This window comes from Haliotis cracherodii, unplaced genomic scaffold (genome assembly GCF_022045235.1).
Source record: "Haliotis cracherodii isolate W230 unplaced genomic scaffold, xgHalCrac1.p SCAF_8, whole genome shotgun sequence".
NCBI lineage: Eukaryota > Metazoa > Mollusca > Gastropoda > Lepetellida > Haliotidae > Haliotis > Haliotis cracherodii.
Window position 1 is genome coordinate 9,795,091 of NW_027266341.1, and position 24,970 is coordinate 9,820,060.

General features: G+C 40.2%; 1 protein-coding gene across 1 annotated transcript in view; it reads left to right on the plus strand.

The window, feature by feature from the left end:
• LOC139450788 (glutamate receptor 3-like) overlaps positions 1-23,543 on the plus strand; it is a 50,400-nt gene extending 26,857 nt beyond the window's left edge. The window contains exons 6-17 of the mRNA XM_071232623.1: positions 2,146-2,322; positions 3,153-3,356; positions 4,885-4,992; positions 5,398-5,505; positions 5,904-6,113; positions 7,983-8,338; positions 11,323-11,521; positions 17,963-18,210; positions 19,239-19,350; positions 21,403-21,540; positions 21,980-22,084; positions 23,066-23,543. Coding sequence (XP_071088724.1) covers positions 2,146-2,322; positions 3,153-3,356; positions 4,885-4,992; positions 5,398-5,505; positions 5,904-6,113; positions 7,983-8,338; positions 11,323-11,521; positions 17,963-18,210; positions 19,239-19,350; positions 21,403-21,540; positions 21,980-22,084; positions 23,066-23,143 — 2,043 coding nt within the window. The 3' untranslated portion in view covers positions 23,144-23,543. The remainder of the gene's footprint in view (positions 1-2,145; positions 2,323-3,152; positions 3,357-4,884; positions 4,993-5,397; positions 5,506-5,903; positions 6,114-7,982; positions 8,339-11,322; positions 11,522-17,962; positions 18,211-19,238; positions 19,351-21,402; positions 21,541-21,979; positions 22,085-23,065) is intronic.
• The last annotated feature ends 1,427 nt before the right edge of the window (positions 23,544-24,970 follow it).

Consider the following 24,970-nt stretch of genomic DNA (forward strand, 5'->3'; position numbering starts at 1 on the left):
GTGTCTGAGTGGGGTATTCACGTTAAACTGCGGCATGGTATCTCAGTGAGCTAGCACTATAAATCGGCATCAGTCCGGACTAGTACAAGCAGCCACACACACGTGCATGCACGTCGCTATATAAGTGCAATAATCTTGGACGCGACGTTAAACCCCATTTCACCTCACCTCACCACATCATTTCATACCTGCGTATTGGCTGTTTTAATGTACCATTGTTTGAAAGATGAGTTTGTGAATTCCACAGTTAGCAATGTTCCAGCTGTATTAGTGTTGATAGTCACATCAGGACGACCTAGTGGTTGATACTATGAACACCGATTATGTCAACGGGTTACGATGAATAAGACAAGTTCCCAATTGCAAATTATAATCATGCACATGTCGTTACTTTAATCGGCTTTCAGTAGGCGCCGGAGTTAGTTGTGTTGAGTGATGCCCCTTTGGCGTGCCAGAATTCCGTGTTTTCGAATCCCAGATTCATCAATACGTCAGAATTGGTTAGCACCACCCTCATGGCAAGCGTCAACAACGTAAATAATTATATTCAGCCTGATATTTAATATACCTAAACGTCGTGATATGTCTTGAATAATATTAAAGCTACGTAAATCCAAACTCTTCCTTGGACGGTATTTTGTCGTCCTTTACTGTCTCGAAATTCCCACGGAGGAAAAGCCGACGGATATATGAGCAATTAAGAATAGTACATACAAAAGAAGCGCAGACACCGCCTCCGTGTTGGACGTGACCGTGTCCTTTGCGACTCAGCATGCCATCATCAGACTCGATTGATAGAACCTCCAAGAGATACTTGAAATTATGAATTTATTGCAGGTCTTTGTTAAAGTCTTTTAATTATATATCTATGGCAACCGTTCTTAAACTACGATTTCATTTATGTAACGACATGGTTCTAGATGTATATACCCCAATTCAGTCAGTTTTATTGTAAGGATCAAATATAAATAAAACGTCAGTGCCAGAGACTATCCAGTCTCGCTTATCCATTGGGCGTAAAATGTATAACAGTGGTGAAATTATATGAATGGATCACTGAAATTCACGAATGCAAGTTGGCACATAGTTTGAAGTACAAAGCGTACATCATTGGTTACAAATTCTGATTTTTAAAGCTACATTAAAGCACAAAACCAGACGCCGCAACACATTTTCAGTAACAGTAAACAGTTGCCATTAGACGGATCCCGTAAACACAAGTATAACATCAATGTGGATTTACTCCCGTGATCAAAGTTGCATGTTATATGTTCCAAACATATTTTTACACATCGCGCAACAATTTCTTGTGTTTCAAAATGCGGCAATATCGCACCATTCCTATAGTCCAGACTGTCCGCTTGATCTTCAATGTCATTCAAATCAGGCGTTAATAACAAGAAGGCACCCATCAAAGCGTACGGTTTTGACGTTTACTCTCCACGAAACGTATTCAACCATGTCTATTTCATATCGGTTGTCCGACTCACGTCAATCATATCATTAGTGAATGGCAGTTCCAGGTCAATACAAATCTATCATTCATAAAGCACTATGGTTATGAGTTAAAAGCAACTACAAACATGCCTTTACTAGAACTTGGGTGACAAGTTGTGCATTTGAGCCGTTTTATTCATTGTCCGTGGGTTCCTTTCGGAAATCTCTAAGGGAAATGTGTTTTTGTTTTCAAAGATTAAACATCACGCATTGTCAATCCTTCATTGTTAAAACAAGGGCTAAAAAACTTAGATCGCGTGGGCGCGAAATAAGGTGGTTTTCACACGGGAACTGATTACTTCCTTGGTCACGAACCTTTCGATGTGCTGTGTGTCTCTTTGAACTACGGTTTCCTAAATTGGTCAAATTAGCTTAAACGAAAGGTTTACATGCACATGACTTTGATCACGAACATGTTCATATAACATCACTCTATTTAGATTTGTGAACTTTGAAAGTCAAACAAATTGTCCACGAATCATTGAATCGTATAATATGGCATCTCTATCTTAAGTGTTATTAACGTAACGGTAGTAAGTCAAACATGAATCATGTCTCATAAATCAATGTCCCGCTACTAATCAAACAATGCACTAATCATATCAATGCATGTATATTTCTCGTTTTCATCAATACTGTACATTGCAGGATATCGAACTACTAGACCTCAAATCATTTCTACACGGAGGGGTCAACGTAACCGGTTTCCGTTTGCTTGAGCAAAGCCGTGGGGAGAGCATGTCTGAAGATATGAAAGCTGGCATCACCCATGGGAGGAACCTAAACCGGTTTGGTAAACCGACACCACTGAAGTTTCGAGAATCGGTGAGGCTGGACATGAGTTTTCTATTTCGAAAGTCAATAGCATAATGGAACCAGGTTTAGATTCCGGATTGGTTGTCTTGTGTCTGATGGGATTCGAAGGGACACGTTAATTCCATTTCCAGAATCATTTCACGGGTGCAAGCAGCTTTTGTATGGCTTAACCCCACAGCACGTGTTTAGAATGTCGCCTTCCTCTGGGAGCGGAGTGAGTGATTAATGTTTGATGGCGATCTGTGTACACCTCATGCCCAGTGAATTAACAGTGCTCATCAAAACAAACCGATTTTCAACATATGTCGGAAAGCTTTTATTATTAGGACAATATTTCCCTGAGATTGTCCGAGATAATAATGTGGACTCTCCGATGACCGACACTTAAAACCCGTTTTAGAATAGATGAAGTAATGTGATGGGAATGGATTTCAGTGTTTTCTTTGTTGACAGAAAGAACTGAAACGTCAATTTGGAAATAACGCGGTTCCTAATTTAATTACATCAAGCACAATCATGTGTATTTGTGGAGAATCAAAATATGTAAAAAAAATAGTTTTAAGTACATTGAACTTTATTTTCACACAAGAAGTGCTTGGGGATGCTGATTTCATATCTGCATCAATATGAAATCATACAATCCAACACAACATAATCACCATCAGTACTTCTTGTTGGATGTGATCACATTACTTTTACTAATGACAGATTCTATCCATTTACAGTAAATAGTACTACACAAACCAGCGGTAAACCCACTGACATGCTCACTCACTCACTCACTCACTCACTCACTCACTCACTCACTCAGATTGCTTGAATGTTCTCTATCTTCTCAGACTGAAGCCGCGTTGGCCGCCGACGGCATCAAGGTGGTGTCCCGAGCGTTCAACCTGCTCCTGGACAGTCCAACTGACCGTTCCATCTATCGGACGTTCCGACACGGACAAGTGTACAATGATGGCACCCGAGGAGTCAAGTGCAGGGACTTCCCCATAAAACCCTGGACGCACGGCTTCACCATCAGGAAAGCCATTACCAAGGTGATGGACCATCAATGTCAGCATTATGACCTAATTACCAATAGGTATTGGCACTGGGCGATTATTTTGACCCTACTAATGGTTATCCTGCATCTTTTCAAGATACAGGAAAGTAAAAGTCTGTGTTTTATCGATCACTAAGACTTATGTAGCGTTTCTTGTAGCCAGTAAGTCGCACTTGTCTGATATTCTCTGAAGCGATATTCAACACAATAACTCATTGCCACTAATGTTCGTTTGATTATAGTGGTGGGGCCTTTGCGTTTGTTCTATATGCACATTTACATTACAATTCCAATATGGCAAATGATACTCCAAACAGCTATCAGATTTACGCATATACCGTTTAGACAAGAGTAGCGACACGTATGGACGCGCCCCGAGGGATCTGGGCAGAGGATGCAGGTCTTCAATATCCTACATGTATGTCAGACGCAGGAGCCGTTTAATGAGGAATGATATGTCACAGTCTGTGACCTGATAATCTCACCAGTACTACAATACTTAACTGTACACAACTCACATGCTTAGTTAAAGACATAAATTTGTAATACAATTTATGGTTGTCACAGTTTCATATCAACAAAGACCCAACCTCCCCAGGGACGTACATGATCATGAGTATACGACTGGCATAATGGTCTAAGATTCCGAATTCGCTTTGCAGATTTGCGTGCTTAAAATCAATAAATGCAAGATCGTGCCACTGGATTTTCGGTTCAGTCACTTGATTGCCTGGTTGTTGACAGACCGCCACTGCATGGAAGGGGTACATGGCAGGGGTACGGCGTCAGGCAACAAAAACTTACTTTTTTTGCAAATTGTCGCGGGTGCTACCGGCAGGGCAGGACATGCTTACCTTTTTCATGAAGACCTGGTGTCATCACAGATTCAATCCTACGCTTGCTCAGCAGCACAAAACCCCGTTGTTTTGGACTAGACCTTGTAATCAGTACCGCATGTGAAAATTAGACATTGCCTCTGTCTATATGGGGAGTCGAATAATTGAAATGAAGTTGAAATCGTTGTTAACCCCTTCTCACTTACTCACTCACTCATCTTTCTCCTCAATAAGTAGAAGAAAATGTATTTTGTGCAATTAGAACCATCCTTGAAAATCGTCAATACGTCATGGGATCGTAGACACTGTGTGGAGTGGGAACGTGGTGGACACAGACATGTGAAGTGAACACGTTGCCCCCTTGCAAGAGCACATATTTGTATGCTTGTTTGTTGTTTAACACCACACTCAGTAATACTCCAACTATATGATGGCGGTCTGTAAATGTTCGAATCTGGAACACTCAGTCCAGCTACTGTCATCATGAGCATCTTATTATACAATTGGGATACCATGACATGCATCAAGCAAGTCAGTAACCATCCGAACCCGGAAGTCGCCTCTTACGACAAGCATTAGTTGCTAAAGACCAATTCTAACCCGGGTCACACAAGCATGTAAACAACCTAGATAATGAAGAATGTTCACATTATTATTCTATATATTATCATACTGTCTTTCATGCAGGTCAAGATACGGGGACGCTCTAAAAGGATTGGTTTCCACTCAAGTGGTATCCGACAACGTCACAAGCTGGATGTGCTGCAATTGGAGTATAAACAGAAATTAAGGAAGGTGAGTCTTTCTAATATTGGACGCTAAAGATCTCTTATTTGCCATAAAACCGCTTTGTGGTCAATGTTTAGTATCTCTATATTTGGCAACGATACATTTCATTTGACAGCGGACATGGACACGTTTTTCGTCATTTAAGTATCACAAGGATTCGTTCTACTTTAGGGTGGTTGTGCTGTTGTGCGTTCGACCATTGGGGTAAAAGGTACTGACGAGTTGCCACTCAAAAACAAAAGGGATAATAGAAAAGTAGTATTGATTGAAAATTACGAAAAGTAAGCTTAGATGAAAATGGAGATATTTAGTAAGGCATATCACGGTATGTCAGCTTCACACGGGAGGAAACCCCAAGTGATACTGGTTATAATGCACCAAATTTCGAAGTGGCACGTGGCTATTTTGCAGGTAGGAACCTGGTCCAAGTCTGACGGCTTCAATACAAGCATGGCTCGACCTGAGAAGGAAGCGTTCCCCTTACCAGCAAACAGAACGAGGATAGTCACCACCATACTGGTCAGGACATACTGCATCGTGTCCCGTGGGCATTATTTTACATGTAACAAAACATAAGCCCACTTAAAAACGTGTGGTAGAAATGTCGGTCATGTCGAACTGCGAATTCGACACAGCGGTGTTCCAACAGTATTTTGATCCTTTTCACTACTTCTACCAGTTTCACAAACTAATTAAAGAACGGATTGATGATATTGATGGATTTAGTTGATTATATGAGAGTCCAACAGTAGTCCATTATGTTTAATAATATATTGAAAATAAACATATTCGATAAATATGAATCAAATTCGACCATTCTACTTCTTGACAGTCTACAGTCACTAATATACTGATACTGTGGCAAACAGTTGATTGATGTTAATATAACAGCTAAGTTGATATGACATCTTTCACAGGTCGATCCGTTTGTCATCAAGGATTGTCCACCTAATGGATCCCCGTGCACCGGAAATGAACGTTTCCAAGGCTACTGTGTCGATCTCGCCAGACAGGTGGCGGAGATTGTCAAGTTTGATTACGTCATCAAACTGGTGAAAGACGGAGGGTACGGTGGACGCCTGCCTAACAACTCGTGGACAGGCATGATCGGGGAACTCATCAGAGAGGTGGAGTCAACTTGCAACATGATATCGTACACTGTAATAGCACCCACGTCCAAAATAGAATAAGAGTAATTGTTTAACGTGAATGTGATAGGTATGAAATTGTGAGGGTTTGGTGTAATTCAGTCTGAAAGTAGTGCACGCGCAGCCGCTATAAAACGAGAGAAAGACGTTCAGCTGATATAAAAATGAGTAACATTGACATATAGGGTGAAATTAGTGCAGTTGATATATAGTGAGTGAAAGTAGTGCAGCAGGTATATTGTGTGTGAAAGTTGTGCAGCTGATATGTAGTGAGGGAAAATAGTGCAGCTACTATAAAGTGAGTGAAAGTTGTGCACCTGGCATGTAGTGAATGAAAGTTGTACAGCTGGTGTATAGTGAGTGAAAGTACTGCAGCTGGCATATAGTGAGTGAAAGTTGTACAGCTGACATATAGTGAGTGAAAGTTGTGCAGCTGGTATATAGTGAGTGAAAGTAGTGCAGCTGGTATATAGTGAGCGAAAAAAGTGCAGCTGGCGTATAGTGAGTGATAGTACTACAGCTGGCATATAGTGAGTGAAAGTCGTGCGGCTGATATATAGTGAGTGAAAATAATACAGCAGTGCAGGCTTGGGCTAAAAAGAAAGTGAAAGTAGTCCAGTAGACTTTTCATGTGCACGTAGAGAGGCCGGGATTTCGTTTTCAAAGTGCTATATCTCATTCATATTGCATTGCCCACATAACAGTTTGTTAACGCGAGATGGTATGAATGACCTGCTACAGTGTAAATGAAGGGAAGAGGAAAGGACTCCAGATGTCTGGCCTTAAACACTAATGGCTGACTGAAGAAGCACGCGCATGTACACGTGTTCCTCTGGAAATTAATGAACAGCTGGACCAATTGCACAAGAGAAATTCAATTTGTAGAATATAGAATAGATGCAGGTGCATTAGACTCCATAAACAAAATCAATATTAAGTCGACACAGAAGTGAGAAATCTTGCGATTCAATTATAGAAGTTATTACATGCACGGAAGTCAATATTGTGAAGAGTCCTCAAAAGGGACATAATTCGCGGATGTTAAGAGTACTTCCCCGAAACTCTTGTCAGTGGTGATGGCATCATTGGCGACGTGGTCGTTTTGACCCTCTACCGTGACTTGGGTGAGGATATAACGTAAGTGTAGATGGTATTTCGGATCTTGTACTTTTGATATCTTCTTTCCGCCATACCTATGTGTATCGCGGACCTTATCATTAAATCATGGTAGTCAACATGAATCATTAACGAAACAAGACAGCAGTTTCGATATCAGTTAAAGGGAGATAATGTGTCAGTTTGTGCATTTGAATATATCCGCTTGTCAAAGGGAGACAATTTGACACTTAATGTAACTATTTATATCGTCACCAGGGAAAAGAGTTTTCGAACATTGAGAGGATATCGGAATCATGTAGATCTATCATGGTCATAAAAAAAATAATTAAAAAACATATTGTTGATAAGCATACCCCATTCAATGGAGATGGGGGCACACATACAGTTTCGTCCAAGAAGTAATGGTCTGAAACTAGCAGATACTTTTTCGAGTGAGGTGATTGAGGGTTTACATTGTCTGTGAGGCAATGCATGTATACACGTTCTTTGAAAACGTAATTGTATCATCCTAAAACTTTGTATGTGTAACTAATCGAGAGAGATAATCGTGTTATATACGTTCATCTTACTGATTAACTATAGCATACATTTGCATGAAACACATTTGTATTTTAATTTGAAATGTACCTGGGTGATTTCTAATGTACAGCTGTAATGACAATATTCTCAAATATTACAAAAATGTATAAAACGTTTATATTGTTTGAATTGTATATTTTTCTTTAAAAGGAAGCCGACGTTGCCATTGCACCACTGACGATCACAAAAATACGGGAGCGTGTAGTAGACTTCTCCAAGCCTTTCATGAACACAGGAATCAGTATCATGATCAAAATCCCAGACAAGCAAAAACCAGGCATATTTTCCTTCATGGATCCTTTCTCCAAAAGCATCTGGCTATGCATTACACTTGGATTTTTAGCGGTCAGCTTTGTGTTGTTCCTTGTGGGAAAGTTTTCTCCCTTTGAATGGGACGTTGAATGCACAGGTGAAGGTCAGAGTGCAAGTACAGCGTTTACCCTTTGTAACACCCTGTGGTTTGCGCTCGGGGCTTTGATGCAACAAGGATCCGATATATCACCAAGGTAGGTGAGCAACGAACAGCATAACACCTTTTTTCCTGCTTCGAACGTCTGTGTAGAGGACAAGGCATCATAGTGGAAAGGTTCTTTTGTGGCCCAGATTTTCCGCATAATTAACGTTACGAACAAAACCGTCATTAAGTACTATAAAATTTAGCAGATGTTTTCATATGAATGAGATGAAAACTTTGTACTTTCAACATTTGCGTAACAACACCAACATTACAAAAATGATGATTTGAGAGAGATTTTTCAGTCGAGCAAATATTTCATGTAAGTAAGATTTGTAAGATTGCATCTTGAATTCGAAAACGTACTGTAACTCCTTTTTTCTCTTTCAGCCAATATTCTGTATTTAATTATATCATACACCAAACAAAAGTACATTTTGCAGGGATTAGAAATAAAACGATTAGGCGTCATTGCAAATCATATAACTGTGTCCAATAACTTTCATAAAAATATTTCACAATTTTCCATGGAGCCAAAAAGGGTGATTGTTACATAACGTCCATGTCCGTGAATGCACGTTATTTTGATGTAAACAATCTCTCTATATTAACCACTGTCTCGTGGGTCTGCGCAGGTTACGTCTGCAGTCGAAGCACAAAGGTAATCTACATATAAAACATATATACCAGATATGATTCGTCAAGGCGTTTCATCGCATCTCTAAAACGATTCTTTCATTCATCACCGTCATAAACGGTTTCAATCACAAATGACCACCAAAAAACCTTCAAATTCGCACCTATGCAAACTGAAACCCTTAGTGCATGAGTTAAATCAGTTTACTTCAATGAAATAAGATAACTGTGTGTGGAGATTTGTGGAAGGGAGCAAATAATCACGTTAAAGACCCAATCTCAATTTACCGTGTAATTTCACGGCCGAATGCCTCCGGTTAAAGGTAGCTTCTGCCTCAGCTGTTCAATCCAAGCCCTAATCAGTTTGTATCTCCGAACGAAGAGTTAATGCGGCGTACTGAAAGCCAGTTATCGCACGCCCTCGAGCTAAATCCACTGCTCCAGCTTATGGTGCCAATAGAGGCTGGTAATGATGGCACTTCTTCAAGATGTCTCGTGGAGATGAATATTGCGCCAAGAACAACGTGGGGCTTGCAACGTATATGTTAAAAATCTTCTGAAATCGATTGGCAATGAACTAGAGACAATCATATATTCGAATTGCGATGTGATTTATGGATGTGTGTTAAGATGAAGGTTCGGTCTGCCTTGTTCTACATGACTGTGAAGAATAGCTATGCTTAGATTGGACATGATATTAGGTGCCGGGGGGTAGACTAGTTGTATTATGGTTGTCTGAGTGGTTTACCGTAAACACTCTTATAAAGCAGAACATCGTTGAGACAAAAGGATTATGGACATCTGATTGTAAGCAAAGTCAAATCAGAGGTTCTGCACTTACGGATGGTCGTTAACAAACTGCATCCTCAAGTCTTAGTATGTGATCCAAAACATTACATGACAATGGCTCACACAAACACGGTCCTTTTTTCTTTGTGAAATCATCTCCTGAAAAACATAGAAAACAATTCAAGCATTATTCCGAGATCCAATACCCTTTTACATTCGAATTTCGATTATTTCATTATGGATTTGTATTGTTTTAGTCGAGTCTTTCGGTTGGACACAATGAAAATGCGTCAGGGCATTTTCTCAGGGGTAAATGTTGAATTCGTGTACACTATTTGTGGATAACGGTATCTTAAAATATGCAAAAATGAAATACCCTAGCTATTGCTGTATGGCAGAGAAATACGTTCTGTACCATGATGTGATAGTGTAAATGTCTATAATTACGAGATATTGTTAACATGATTGGCAGAAAGAAAATATATGTGAGAAAAGCTTTTCCATAATCATAAGAAATCTCTGCTATAAGCCGAGTTCATTGTACTTTTCTGAATATATCAAAAACATGTGTTTATGAATCACCATGTAATAGTGATGATACCAGGTGATATGAAAAGGCGAGCGTAGCCTGTCAACCGGTGGCACCTGTCACATACACATGCAAAGGCAAGTCAATTGTTTACCTGAACATCTGTTACATCTGATGCAAGTCAAAATTTGGTCACTAATGCGTCAAATTTGGAAATGTCCTCCTCATGTCTACCACACATCTTTTGAAATCTTTGGAATGTTCGGAATGTTGTAACCCTGATTAAACAACTTTTGAGCAAGAGTCACATTTCACAAGGAAATTCAAGCAATCGATAATATTTTAAACCAATAATTAGGGCAACATTCTTCGTGTCTCTGATCGTCTTTAGTTTGAAGAACTGGATCTGGCTCTTAGAAGAGATTTCTTATGTTTATGGAAAGTTGTTTTTTCGCTTTTATTAACTTAACGCAATATATATTTATAAATTTTACAAATGTTATCATATTACAGCACAAAGCCATTTGTTTTGGCACTGTCATTTCAAAGACATGTCACATTTTTACATTAATTAAGGCGCTTAAAACATAAATATTTCCGAAGAGTGCCCATCACCCTCATCATGTGTTAATGTATACATTGAAACCTATATAGCTAATTTGTCTGGAAACCTCTTTCAGCGGGCCATTACGGCTGGGTGTCTCTATGGTAATTAAGGCGGTATTACTACCAATCCGTGAATCCTGCTCGGAGAATAGGGTGTCCATGTTAAACTGAGGCATGGTATCTCAATTGGCTAGCACTGTAAAACCGGCTTATGTGTGGGCTACATAGAGAGAACACACACACACACACGCACTCATGCACGCGTGCACACACACTCACGCAAGCACACACACACACACGCAGGCATGCACGTACACACGCGCGTGTAAGGATCTTGAAGCCGACGTTAAACCCCATTTCACCACTACTCAGTCAGGAATTTGTCAATCTGTGCGATTTCACTATAACAACCGGGTTATCATTGTGTACAAAACAATTTTTATGACATTACATTAGTCTTTGTTCTTTGTCCTCAGATCTTTCTCGGGCCGTATAGTGGGGAGTGCCTGGTGGTTCTTTACACTCATCCTCATATCCTCCTATACCGCCAACTTGGCAGCCTTCCTCACTATAGAGCGGATGTTCACACCAATAGACTCAGCGGATGACCTCGTTAAACAGACGGAAATCAAATATGGTCCCAGGGAAAATGGGTCAACATACGAATTCTTTAGGGTATGTATTTTTATAATATTTGTATGAAATTCGAAGCTATTGTAGATTCTTTTTTATTTAATTCATTGTACATTATTTTATACATTATTGCTGGCATTGTTTTGGGGTGAGGCATATTACTTTTTAAAACAAGTCACTGCTGTCTGCGTACATTAACTTCGGCTTCCCACGTGGGGATCGGGTGGTCGGGAAGTCAGCCTCGCTGACTTGGCTGATTGCGTGTCATCGTGTCATCGTTGGTCGCTGCTCACAATATCGGCGTGGTGGCAGAGGTCGTATTCCGCAGATCATGATTATCGGGAGGATTTCATTCGTCACCACTCGCCCCTTTCCGTAACCTGCATGAAGACTCGTCCCCCTATCGATGAATGTTATGTGCGAAAATACGACAAACCAATCAGAATTCAAGTTCTTCGTCAAAGAATCCCTCAGAAATAATTTTGATTTTAGATATGTCTTGCATCTAAAAATATACCAAAGACACAGTTAAATGTGGTCAATCATACTGTATAATTCTGCACGTTCCGATATGCTTTAAATTGCAACAGAAATAGATATAATACAAATATATAAAATGTGTGAACCATTACGCAACGAGTTGACAATTGTTTTAGGTATACCCGTTTGCGCTAAGACGGAACCCGGTCGCAAAAATGGCCACGAGAGGGGCACGAGTCGCTATTCCGTTTGGCCCGGAATAACACGAGTTTGTCATGAATGTGAGGATTTGTGACATATACATATTTAATATTCGTTTTGAATCGTGTACTCTCACAAAGAAAGTAGATCATGAAACATAAATGTTATAATCGGTCGTCAGAAGAACGATTAGCTTTGAAAAATGACTGCCAAGGATAGAACTGTTTCGGAACCAAAACCTACCGTCCAAACACGCCGCCAACATTGCACGTGGACATGCGCAAGGGGTTATACTTGATTTTTTGCACTTCAGTGAAAGTCTGATCGCTCTCATCCATTAGTATTTTCATTATCCTCAGTACCACGTATGCTTTCCACTTCAATTGCTTTAATGCAGTATTTGTGATCAGATTGGGAATGCGTCGTCTACAACGTGATGAACGCCTTAGGGATATTAACATGCTTCACAGAGTTACAACTCAACAAGAGGTAGCCATTATCTTCAATTTGTCTGTGACTTGCAGACTTTGGAACAGGTTTCTGCAGACATAAAATGTTAATGAAAGGTCCAGGGTCAATTAATCAGAAGAAATGTTTAAGACATCGAGCCAATCAATTCGCGTTTCAATTGTGCAGGGCCATGGAGGCATTTAGATTAGAAATCGTCTTCATGCAGCTGATCTGCATGGTCGGCGACCACATGTAGTACTACCGTCAACAAGTAGACACATTCTAGCCGGACGCCAAGGTGTTTAGAGCATAGGAACTGGGAATCACTGATGGACTCGTGTAATGTTTCCAGATGAGTCCAGACTCACTCTGGGCTTTCTTGATTGTCTGGGGGCGTCCGTACGAACGTCATGCCAACGTCAATGGAAGGCAACATGACTCATGTTGGGGTGGGTCTTTGATAAAATGGGGTGGGATCACTATGACTGTCGTTATTATATTGTTTAAATTTTGTAACATTGAAGACATGTAATCTAATCAGTGGGTTACACTCACGGCCAGTCCCCAGCAACAGCTTTGTAGTGAGTGAGGCCTGGTTTGTCTAACGGTGGTTTGAACACTTCTTTCAGTTATAGCACTGGGTGTAAGCTACATGTGTGAAGAAATGTCTTAGACGTTTACCACGAACCGGGTATGGTGATATGTGTAAGTTCGACTGTTAGATCGGAGTGCTGGAATAGAATTCAATGTCAGTAACCTGCTAGAATATCCACACTAATTATATACGACCGCCTCCTTGGTCTAGTGGTAGAGAGTCCGCCCGGGGAGCGGAAGGTCCGGGATTCGATCCCCGGCTGCGTCATACCAAAAGACGTTAAAAGATGGTTCTTGTTGTTACCCTGTCTGGCGCTCGGCATTAAGGGGCTCGGAGTCAGTATACTGTGTCTAAGTGGGGTATTCATGTTAAACTGAGGCATGGTATCTCAGTGGGCTAGCACTATAAATCGGCATCAGTCCGGTTAGTACAAGCAGCCACACACACACACACACACACACACACACACACACGTGCATGCACGTCGCTATATAAGTGCAATAATCTTGGACGCCACGTTAAACCCATTTTCACCTCACCTCACTTATTATATAGAATGCCTCATTTCAGGATATCAGGAACATGTTAAAATTGTATTCTGGAAGATATAACTTAGTGTTTTAATTCAGAGATTTTTACTCGCACGGTGAGTTTGGTTTGGTGAACAGTGTTCCAGTTATTTCACGGCTTTGCAGTTATATGTTGGAGGAAAGCCTAAAGTGACGCAGGTCTAAGACGTTTTCCACTTTGGTAAAGCCCGCGAGTACGGGTATGATGTGAACACCCCTTAAAAACAAAGTATGGGCGAACCAGGATTGGAACAAACGATCATAGATTAAGGGATCATAGGGACGCAACTATACACAGTGAATTTTGGGTGCCTTAAGTTAGATGACTGGGCCACCCGTGATCCCTTACTGACAAAGAATTTGCGGGTCTTGTTGTAACTTCTCACCTTTTGACAACGAAATTAGTACAATCAATATCAACATTACTTTTCCTTTATTAACAATAACGTTCACGTAGCAACCGTGTATCGCACTTGATATCTACCCGTGTTATCATACCCGTGAAGATGCGGGTTAGAAATGGACAGTCTCGCTGACTTGGTTGATTCATGTCATCGTATCCCAATTTCGTAGATCGATGCTCACAATGTCAATCACTGGATTGTCTGGTCTAGACTCGATTATTTACAGACCGCCGTCATATAGCTGGAATATAGCTGAACACTGCGTTAAACAACAAACAAACAAACAAAACATGTTATCAACTGTAAGAAAAAAACAAAAAAAACATAGTTTTCTTTCTAACTTATACAAATTGTATATCATATATCATTGTATATTATTATTGAGTATATTTGATTTCATGCCAACAAAAATATTTACCGAAGTATATCAAACACATCACTGACTGTGATTAACAACAGTTCAACATATAATTTTCTTCAAACATGACAGCAGATTTATTTCAAAAGACCCATATACCATTAGCAATAAAATACATTCCGATGTTAACAGAGTCATGGGTACCATCGCATGTCCAGTCCATGTTTCATGCACAGGCCACAGACACATGTATTGATTTTTCATCACTGCAACAGCTCTGTGATGTTACCAAGAACCCAGACCACTTATATCGTCATTTACTGTATGCTAACAAGGAATTAAAAAGGGTAGAGTGTTTTCAAGGCTTACGACTGTCTGGCAAACTAATTTTATTATTGGGCACCTTTGCATTGCGTGACATATCCCGTGGAAGTCAAACTTCATAGCAATATATACAGCACTGTCAGTCAACTAGGAAATTAAATGTCAAAGCTGGTGTGACCTTTGATTGGTGGTATTTGCACAAACCTTACAATCATTTTTGTGGGCGCCATTGGAGCCTGTGAATACTCAAAGTCACATGATGTTACTTCATAACCAACACTTTATAGTCTACATGATGAACCTTACTGTCAAATTGGAACTAGTAAAAAATATTTTATATACTTATCAATATTTTTCAAAGGCGTGATCTCATATAAAAAAAGAATAATGCTCATTTTTATTCCCTGGAGTTAGACTATAGGCGTCCCTTTTTAAGATGTCAGTTTTAGGCTATTCAAATCGCTACAAACTATGTTTTTAACCCTGCATGTCTCTGTCAACTTTTTTAGGTGAATGACTGTTCCTATTCACATACTCATGTCAGTAACAGAGTGAGTGAATATGGTTTTACGACGCTTTTAGCAATATTCCAGCATTATCACGGCGAACCCGGGTCTTCGACGTGACGAGTGAACGCTTTAACCACAAGGCTACCTGACCGCCTCGTGAGTAATAGAGCATAGAACGGTTGCTTGTACTTGAGAACAAACTCATCACATTAATGTGTCTGATACCCTTCCCAGTGATCGGCGTATATGTTTTGATTAAGCAAATATTCTACACCACATCATCGAGTTAAAGCAAATGTCAGCCTTCGTGCCTCATCAACTTTCAATAACGTTATACAATCTATTTCTACTGTATGCATTGAAGTAACTGATGTTCATTTCTGTCGAATCATTTCAATGTCTGGTTAACTGGACTTTTTTTATTCAGGTTAGGAACAGATACAAAGGAGACAAATAGAGACTGGACCCGTGTAGATTCCGGGGTAGAACAGGTCTTCAGCAACCCATACTTGCCGTAAAAGGCGACTATGCTTGTTGTAAGAGGCGACCAACGAGATCGGGTGGTCAGGCTCGCTGACTTGGTTGAAGCATGTCATCGATCCCAACTGCGTTGATCGATGCTCATAATATTTATCACTGGATTGTCTGGTCAATACTCGATTATTTACAGACCGCCGTCATATAGTTGTACTTCTGCTGAGTGCGACGTAAAACAACAAACCAACCAACCAACCAAATAGACACTGTATGGGTAGATTGTATGTGTCTGTTGGCCTAAAGAACAAATTGTCAATGATAACATGACTGGACTGCAAGTGTGTGTACCTCAAGCGGTGAAACAATGAAACTACTACATTCCAGCTATATGACTACGACCTGTAAATAATGGAGTCCGTACCAGGCAGTCCTGTCATTAATATAGCATTGGTAGGATGGCACAATCGCCTCGAACGAATTTTGTATAATATTTACGTCAGCCTAAGAGGGCTTCAAGATGTAGGGTGGTGGTGGTGGTGTGTTTGTGTGTGTGTATGTGTGTGTGTGGGGGGGGGGGGGGGAGGGGGGGGGGGTTGTCAGATTGTTCTAGTGTTATTTACGCTGTACATGCGAGACTTCTGAATATAACGTCATTGTCCATCGGGCTCACGGGTCGGACTGATGTTGGAGATTTTACGAACACTTCCAGTTGGAAACGATTTTGCACCTAATTCCTGTAATCATTCAAAGCGTACAGTTGGATAATTCATCAAACCTCTAAAAATGTGTGTTTGTTATTAACAAACGATTGCATGCTCAATCTGACTGTGACAAAAATAAACATCCAAATTAGCTTGACGCTTTCATAGGCCCCAAGGGGAGAGGTGACAGGTTTGAAATTGCCCCTCTATATTTGTGAGGTCTCGTTAAATCTCGCGCTATTTATAGTGCAATTGCAGGTTTATATATTTTACGGATGCCACAGTGCAGTCTGCTGGATATCATGGAATGCTTATTTGGTACGCGAATGGCAATATCTATATTTCGTCTTTTTTTCTTGTGAGGAACAATAATATATCTAGCCCTAATCAAGCTTAGGAACAAGCGGGGTCATACATTCTATATGAAAATAACTGTCTACTGTACTCATACCATCTGAGTACACTGATATGACTCAATAATTCTTTAACTGACGCCAAGACAAATTAAGTAGTATGCTTAGGGTGGGAGGTGGCACCCTCGGCGTTATGTTTAAAACTTTCCTTCAAGTGAGTGAGTGACCTGAGTTGGTTGTCAGTCTGGGTACAGAGTGTGAAGCTCATACATCTCGTTCACAAAAAAGTGCTAAAAAGTTGCGTCCAACCCTACAACCTTAATCATTCAATGGACTCTGAGGTCGAGGAATAAATACAATATGATATTACAGGTTTTCGTTGAATTTGGTATCTGTATTATATTCTGCAAAGGATGGGTGCATCAGCTTTGGAACCGTGAAGATCCGGGATAGAACATGCTTGCCGTAAAAGGCGACTATGCTTGTTCACTCGTCTTCACTCGTCAGGATTATTGATGAGTGCGGCGATAACAAACAGAACAATAAATACAACATCAAGGTACACATATGTTCCATAACGGGTGTATTTTATATTTTTGAAATATATTGTCATTGCTGTACCAAGGGAATGACTTCCATCTTGTCTTGCCCATTACCAAAGGGACCCGTGAAGATTCCGGGGTAGGATAGGTCTTCAGCAACCCATGCTTGCCGTAAAAGGCGACTATGCTTGTCGTAAGAGGCCACTAACGGGATCGGGTGTACAGGCTCGCTGACTTGGTTGGTGCATGTCATCCTTCCCAATTGTATGGATCGATGCTCATGATATTAATCACTTGATTGTCTGGTCCAGACTCGATTATTTACAGACCGCCGTCACATAGCTGGAATACTGAGTGCGGCGTTAAGCAACAAACCAACCAACCAACCAAAATCCGCTTTGTTCATCTCAATTCTGGGGTACGGCTGGTACATTTGTCTGAGCAGAGATGCTCGCTCACACACTCAATCTCTCACTCACCCACTCACTAACTCACTCACTCATTCACTCCTTTGATGTAGGATTCAGAAGTGACGGTGTACAAGCAGATGTGGAGCTCTATGAAGGATGCTGTTCCCTCGTCGTTCGTGTCCAAGGTGGATGAAGGGGTGGAGAGAGTCCGGTCATCTAAAGGAAAGTTCGCCTTCCTGCTGGAGTCAGCCATGAACGAATATTACAACCAGAGGAAGCCGTGTAACACGATGAAAGTCGGACGGAACTTAGACTCCAAGGGCTATGGAATAGCTACAGCACTCGGCTCCGATTTAAGGTATGGCATGTCCTAAATTTAGTACTCCCTCTCGAAGTGACCAGAGCAACGTTTCACAAACCGTGTCTGAGAGTTACGACAGCCTAGGCCCTGTCCACAAAGCGACTATTCGCATACGTTAATAAAGACTTACATATACATATTTGTTGCCATTCTAAGATATTTTATGGAACGACACCCGGTACTCTAATAGAATCATTCATACTTACATTCCATATTAATAATTTATTTTTATATTGTTCAACTTGTATTATCAGTACATACAAATGGGCGTGATCTTACTCACAGCTTATACGAATTTTGTTTGTTTGTTTGTTTGTTTGTTTGTTTGTTTGTTTCGTAATGCAGCAATATTCAAGCTTTATCACGGCGGCTATAAAATACTTGAGTCTGGACCAGACCAACCAGTGATTAATATTATGACACGACATCAGCCATGTAACAGAGCCTGACAAAACTATAGGGTAATTGGGAACCAGTGGTCGAAATACGCGAATGACTGTAGGCTCGTGGCAGGCAGATCTCAAGTAGGACCCAGAGTTCAAATGTATATGTGTCTTTGTGGCCTGCAGTAAATTTACATGTCCATTTATTTGTCACAATAAGCTTCAGGATTTGGGGGATGAGGCCTGAAGAGTTTGGTCAGGGCCTGCAGCTTCAAAAGAATGTGAGTCCGTATGACAGCCAGACGATTTGAGTTTGGTTTTTTTATTGATTAGGGAACAATTTCGCAAATAAAGCGACAACATGAAGGATGCATTTATCAGAGTCCATGATACGATTCCCACTATATCAAATGCATGCGTTTATGAAATCAAATATTGATGACGCCAGGTGTTCGCGAGCTATGTACGTTGATTATAACATATGCATCAAATGAAAAGTTGCATTTATTGTTTGTGTGTTTGTTTGTTGTTTAACGCCACACTCAGGAATATTTACAGACCGCCGTCATGTAGCTTGAATATTGCTGAGTGCGGCGTTAAACAATAAACCAACCAACCAACATCATGACATTCCTCTTCCAGAGACGCTATAAATATTGCTGTGCTGGAGCTGCGTGAGGTGGGGGTCCTCCACAAGATGGAACAGAAATGGTGGTACGATAAGGGCCAGTGCGGCAAGGAAGGTGGGGGGAAGGTAATAATGGCGGATGAGGAAGCACCACAATACATCATACATCGAAATTCCGGCTCAAATACTTGCCCGAGTTCTTAATGGCGAAGATAGTCAGCGCAGTGTTGTAGTCGATCAGCAGTCTGCCAATCCAGTGACAACTCAGACCTTTGGTGTTAGTTTATGTCTTAGGATTGCCTCTGGGAACAACGTTATGAATATATTGTTGATCAGTATCAAGTTGCGTATGAGCATAGCTGAGAATAGCTGACTCAGAGACATATTTGTGGATGCCTTGATTGCAGTATATGTTCTGGAACTATATTTGTCAGCAAACGTGTAACTTGTTCTTTGTGGTTAAGTGAAGATGCCATTTCCAGATTTGCCAATGACAAATATTCATAGGAGGTTAGCATGAAATACAAACCTGAATATTCGAGTGGTATGTATTTTATATTTTCAGTACATAAGAATTGTCTGTGGAACATTGTCATTTTGGCACTCCTTGTTAACTTAAATTAAAAAGTACATATATTATGTAAACTTATATATTTTCTGATACACATACGCAAATAATGTCATATGTCATACACATAACATAACACATGTGAACCTATATCAAAATTCATAATTTTGTTTTAACATATCCCAGCAAATAAAAAGGTTTACGAAAGGAATTATAAATAAGTGAATAAAGGAGATCAAACAAGGGAAGTTCTATTCCGAACACGTTGATAAGGATATGCAATATTAACAATGCTTTTACGGGTTGACAGTGGACTTCCTGATGCCTGACTAACCATATCCGGGCTGTGTCAGAAAGTGACATGTGTCTGGCAGTGTTGTTTGTTAACGAGAATATAATACATGCCTGTAAAATGCCTTTAGTTCACCCTCAGCTGTAACCTGAAGTTGATTAGAGTATAAATCATCAGATTTCAGAGCATAAGGAGCCCCTTGGTTGAGCTTGTAGAGTTAGGGGTAGCCACCAAACGCTCCTTCAACGAACGACTGGGAGTAGGGACTGTAATAAATTGCTTTTAGTGATATACTTTCAATCAATATTGGGCTGGTAATGTTTGCAGAAAGGGAATTCCACTTCGACGTATCAAATCCACGTGTTACTTAAGGTCTTCCAGCCTTTTCAGGTGACTCGATGGCTATCTTTGACGATGTACTTCGTCTTTAATGTTTCTGTCGAAAGGAATTTCCTTCGTTGATCGTTCTAGATACTATTAGGTTATACGTTTTCATACTGAGACGTCACGAAGACAAATGCTGTTAATGTTCGTACCGTTTCATGAAACAAAGAGTGAGTGAGTGAGTTGGGTTTAACGCCGCTTTTAACAGTATTCCAGTTATATCACGGCGTGTCAGCTTAATGTGGGAGGAATGCCCGAAGTAATGCAGGTCTCAGACGTTTACCACTTCGGTGAAACCCACGAGCACGGGCATGGTGCTGACAAACCTAGAAACATAATCGGGGCGAACCGGGATTCGACCCCACTATCATAGGTTTCTGGCGTGCCCAAGGGACGCAACTCTGCACAGCGAATCGCGGCGTCTTAGACGACTGGGCCACCCGTGCCCCCTCATGAAACAAAGACCAACAATTGGATGAACCTGTTTGAAATCTGTAAATTATAAAATTTGTAAGTTTCCCGTCGAAGTAGACATCCCCTACACAGATCCTGCTGGTCGTAATTTCATTTCTCTAAACATACCGGGTTTTATTTTCGGAAGAGAGAATAATATAATTTCACCATTACCGTGAAACAGGCATGCATGTGTCCATTTTAAACGGAAGGATGGGCCTTAGATGTAACCTGTTTCCAATTTCCAATCTGACTGGCACATACACTATCAAAGGTCAAACAAGTTTGCATTCATTTACTTCGGTAATGTTTGCTTTCAAAGTAAAAAAGGTTTTGATATTTTTCTTTGATCTCTGCAAGCGAATGTAAAATGTGTTTTTGTAATTTACTTTAAGGCTCAAGAAAGAAAATGTAACTTTCCTTGTGTATATGTACTTGTGTATGCCGCGACTGTTTAAGAATAATGTATTGTCCATTTTAGGACACAGCTACAAGCGCTCTGACACTCAGCAACGTGTCGGGTATATTCCACATCCTCATCAGCGGTTTAGTGCTGGCTATTCTTGTGGCGTTTATGGACTTCCTGATTAAGAACAAACTCCGGGGAAGATCCTTTAAGGTGCGAATCTTTGAAGTTTGGGTACTTTAATTTTCGTTCATAATAAAAAAAGATTTCCTAAGAGAATGTCTTGAAATCTAATTATGAAAGCAATTGATTTTCCTTTGAAACAAGAAGTATTGCGATTTATTGGAGTGACTATCTCACATACAAATGTTTCGCGGATTTGACATAGGGCTGTTGCTAGTTTTCAGGAACACCCAACGCCACTGAAAATGTATGTGCTGGGTGTAGAGTTCATTTCAATTGCCGTGAATGAATATCTTTTAATCAGTTCACCGGACATTCATGGGAAGATTCTTATTGCTATTTTAGTTGTAAGTCTATATGGCAGTCACACGTATCGTATAATGAAAAAGAGTTTATTGTTTTCGCTCATAACTCTTTATTCCCCGTTTGACACAGGATGTGTTGTACACACAAATAAATCGCATTTCAGACTGGTTCTAGAATGAAAGGCACTGCGGTCGTGGAACCAAAGAAAGGGAGACAACTCACTAGAATGCCGCGATCACCGTTGGCAGAGACTGAAGAAAACGGAACGGTAGAGTATTGACGTTTTATGTTTGACTGTGATACTGTGTCAAGGGACCCGGCATGATCTGCGTAACCTTGGGGCATCGTACCGTTTCCATTGTATTGCTGAAACAAATTAATGCTATAAAATATCCCCCTCCCACCCCACAAATTAGTTTGTCTCTAACACACACACACACACACACACACACACACACACACACACACACACACACACACACACACACACATTCATAGAATATGAAATGGTCTCTACTGTCATCACAGATATAGACGCACTATATATACTCAATGTTAGTATCCGATAATATATTATGTGCAGCATACGCAGGTCGCTGGCAAAGGTGAATTTATTTATTTCATTTATTTTAAAAAACTGCATACTCGCTCAGTCAACCTGGTCAATCAAGGTTCATAGAGCGCACATGGATTTCCTTTGACACACATTGTATCAGAGATAATATATTCATGTTATTCGTCCCCATGTTCGTGTTTATGTGTTTAAATTAATTGTATTAATTATATGACGTCTTGAATTATTTCGCAATTCATTTACAGGTATATGCAGTTAATTTCATACTTATAGAGATCAAAAGGGCGCCAGTGGCCAATACGTCTGAGGCGCCGCAACTTGTTGTGCAGAGTTGCGTCTCTCGTTAGAATCCTTCGACCGTTGGTTGGAATCCCAGATGATGCGATTAGATTTGTCTACGCCATACTCGAGCTCCTTTCAATAAAGAAGTAAATGTCTACGATCTCTTCAGGCTGTCCATCTTCAATGAGCTGGAACGACGCGATAGAACAGATCTAGAACTAGTCTTCACTGTGGTGTCAAACACAACTCACTCACAATGAGCGGACGTGAAACTGACTCTCTGCTCGATCACCAATCTGATAATTACTACAAATATGATAAACACAACATAAATCGGGATGTGGTCCCAATCCAGTGTAAACAACAGTTGATACCTATTTCTGTCTGTTTCAGTGTTCATTCAAGGACCCAACAGATCGTCAGCTGATATCCTTCGATCCCCTCTCAGATGAGCCGATTCATTTATCTTGACCAGTGCGGCAGACATTTTTGCCGTAATCCGACCTCGACGTGCTCAACGACAATGAGGCGAAAACAATGTCGTAAACGAATGTGATATGGACAATTGCTGGTTAGAATATGTCAGACACAATAACTCGTGTGTGGCAACAGAACAATAATCAATAGTGATAGCGTATTTGTCATAAAGGATTTAGTTATTGAATACATGGCAATACACTTTGTGAGGTAAATAACAGAGACATTCATGAGTGTCTGATAAAATAGATACTGTTTCAATTCAAATAAACACATATCATGTCACCTTACTAACTTTAAATTTGGTAATATGCAGAGATTTGTGTGTGTTTTATACAAACGATTCCTCATGCCTCATCGCAGTTTTAAATATGAAATCGTTATCGCTGACCATACGCACATCCAGTGAGGTGTGTGTGTGTGTGTGTGTGTGTGGGGGGGGGGGGGGGGGGGGGGAGCTGCAGGGGTGGTCACTCCCACCTCTTTTATTGATCATAATATTTATTAAGGTATAAAACGCATATAACTGAATTATTTGTTGTCATAAAATAACAATTAATTGACTTTTTTTTTGCATCCATTTTGCAAATGTTTTATTGTTAGTCTACCTCTCACCTTTCCAAAACCTGTTCAATTTTACCTCACCTCCAACGTCCTTTTTGTCCAAACATCTGTATCTGCGATTGGTATTCAATGGAACATCATAAATATAGGGCAACTCTAACAACGTTCAGTGGACCTCTTAATTATGAATTTGATGACCTTAAGAGTATTCTTATTCTTAGTGTCAATTGAAATAAACGGTGTGTTTTTTAAAATGGATCGACTAATCCAAGTATTACAGAATAGAATAGTATTTCTCACAAGCATATTTCATTTACCATCAACGTTAAACGTCACTGGTGGTGATTTTACTTTGTTTTGTTACGTTCAACTTTTGAAATTGACTATGCAGTCTAACCATAGATATATCGGTCGGTCACAAGATTATGTCCTCAGTATGATTGTAGTAAGGGCCGACTAAGAAGAGGATGGGATGGTTACAATGTCTCACATGTGATCGTGATCTGACAGTGATGTTCATTCTATCGACCACTTGTTTGTCGTGTTCGATTAATTGTGTGATGTAGGTGTAATCTTGTCGGATATGGTCTACAACAATGTCCGCTTATTCACTTGTAACTGACGATCTTGTATCAGTCGCCACGCTGTGTTCCCTCACAACGAAAATAACATTGAATTTGAATTTGTTTCTGTACATATCCAAATATTTATTAGAACGTATGATATGTATATTATTTAGAAACGGTTTCGTTGTGAAATGTACATATACGATTAACATATCAGTATCTCGTGCAATAGAGCTGCCAGAAAAGACTAAAATAAAAAGTAAAAAGTTGAATGCAAGTTTGTGAAAATGTTGGTACCATCAGATTTGTTTTGGGGGGAATTAATGCACTTTTGATTTGACCCCTGTTGCACACAAGACTCTACAGCTATTGAGAGTCCTGACTGGTTTGATAATGCCCACATGTAAGTGAAATGAGTGACTGTCTCGCGTGATTGGTGCATAAGATCCCCGAACAAACCATTGGACTAGATGGGGTTTTTTAACATCCATATTTCCTATCAGGTCTGGATATATGTAATATGGATACCATGTACCCCTTTGTTGTTATCCGAGTGCAAGCAAATTACAATCATGAAAGAAGAAACGATTTTTTCATATCACCAAAATCAGTTTTGGACAATTTTCCTGCACCTTAAAAACGATCAGTTTTATATTTAAGTGGCGATAAAACATTCAGGCTATTCTGCAGA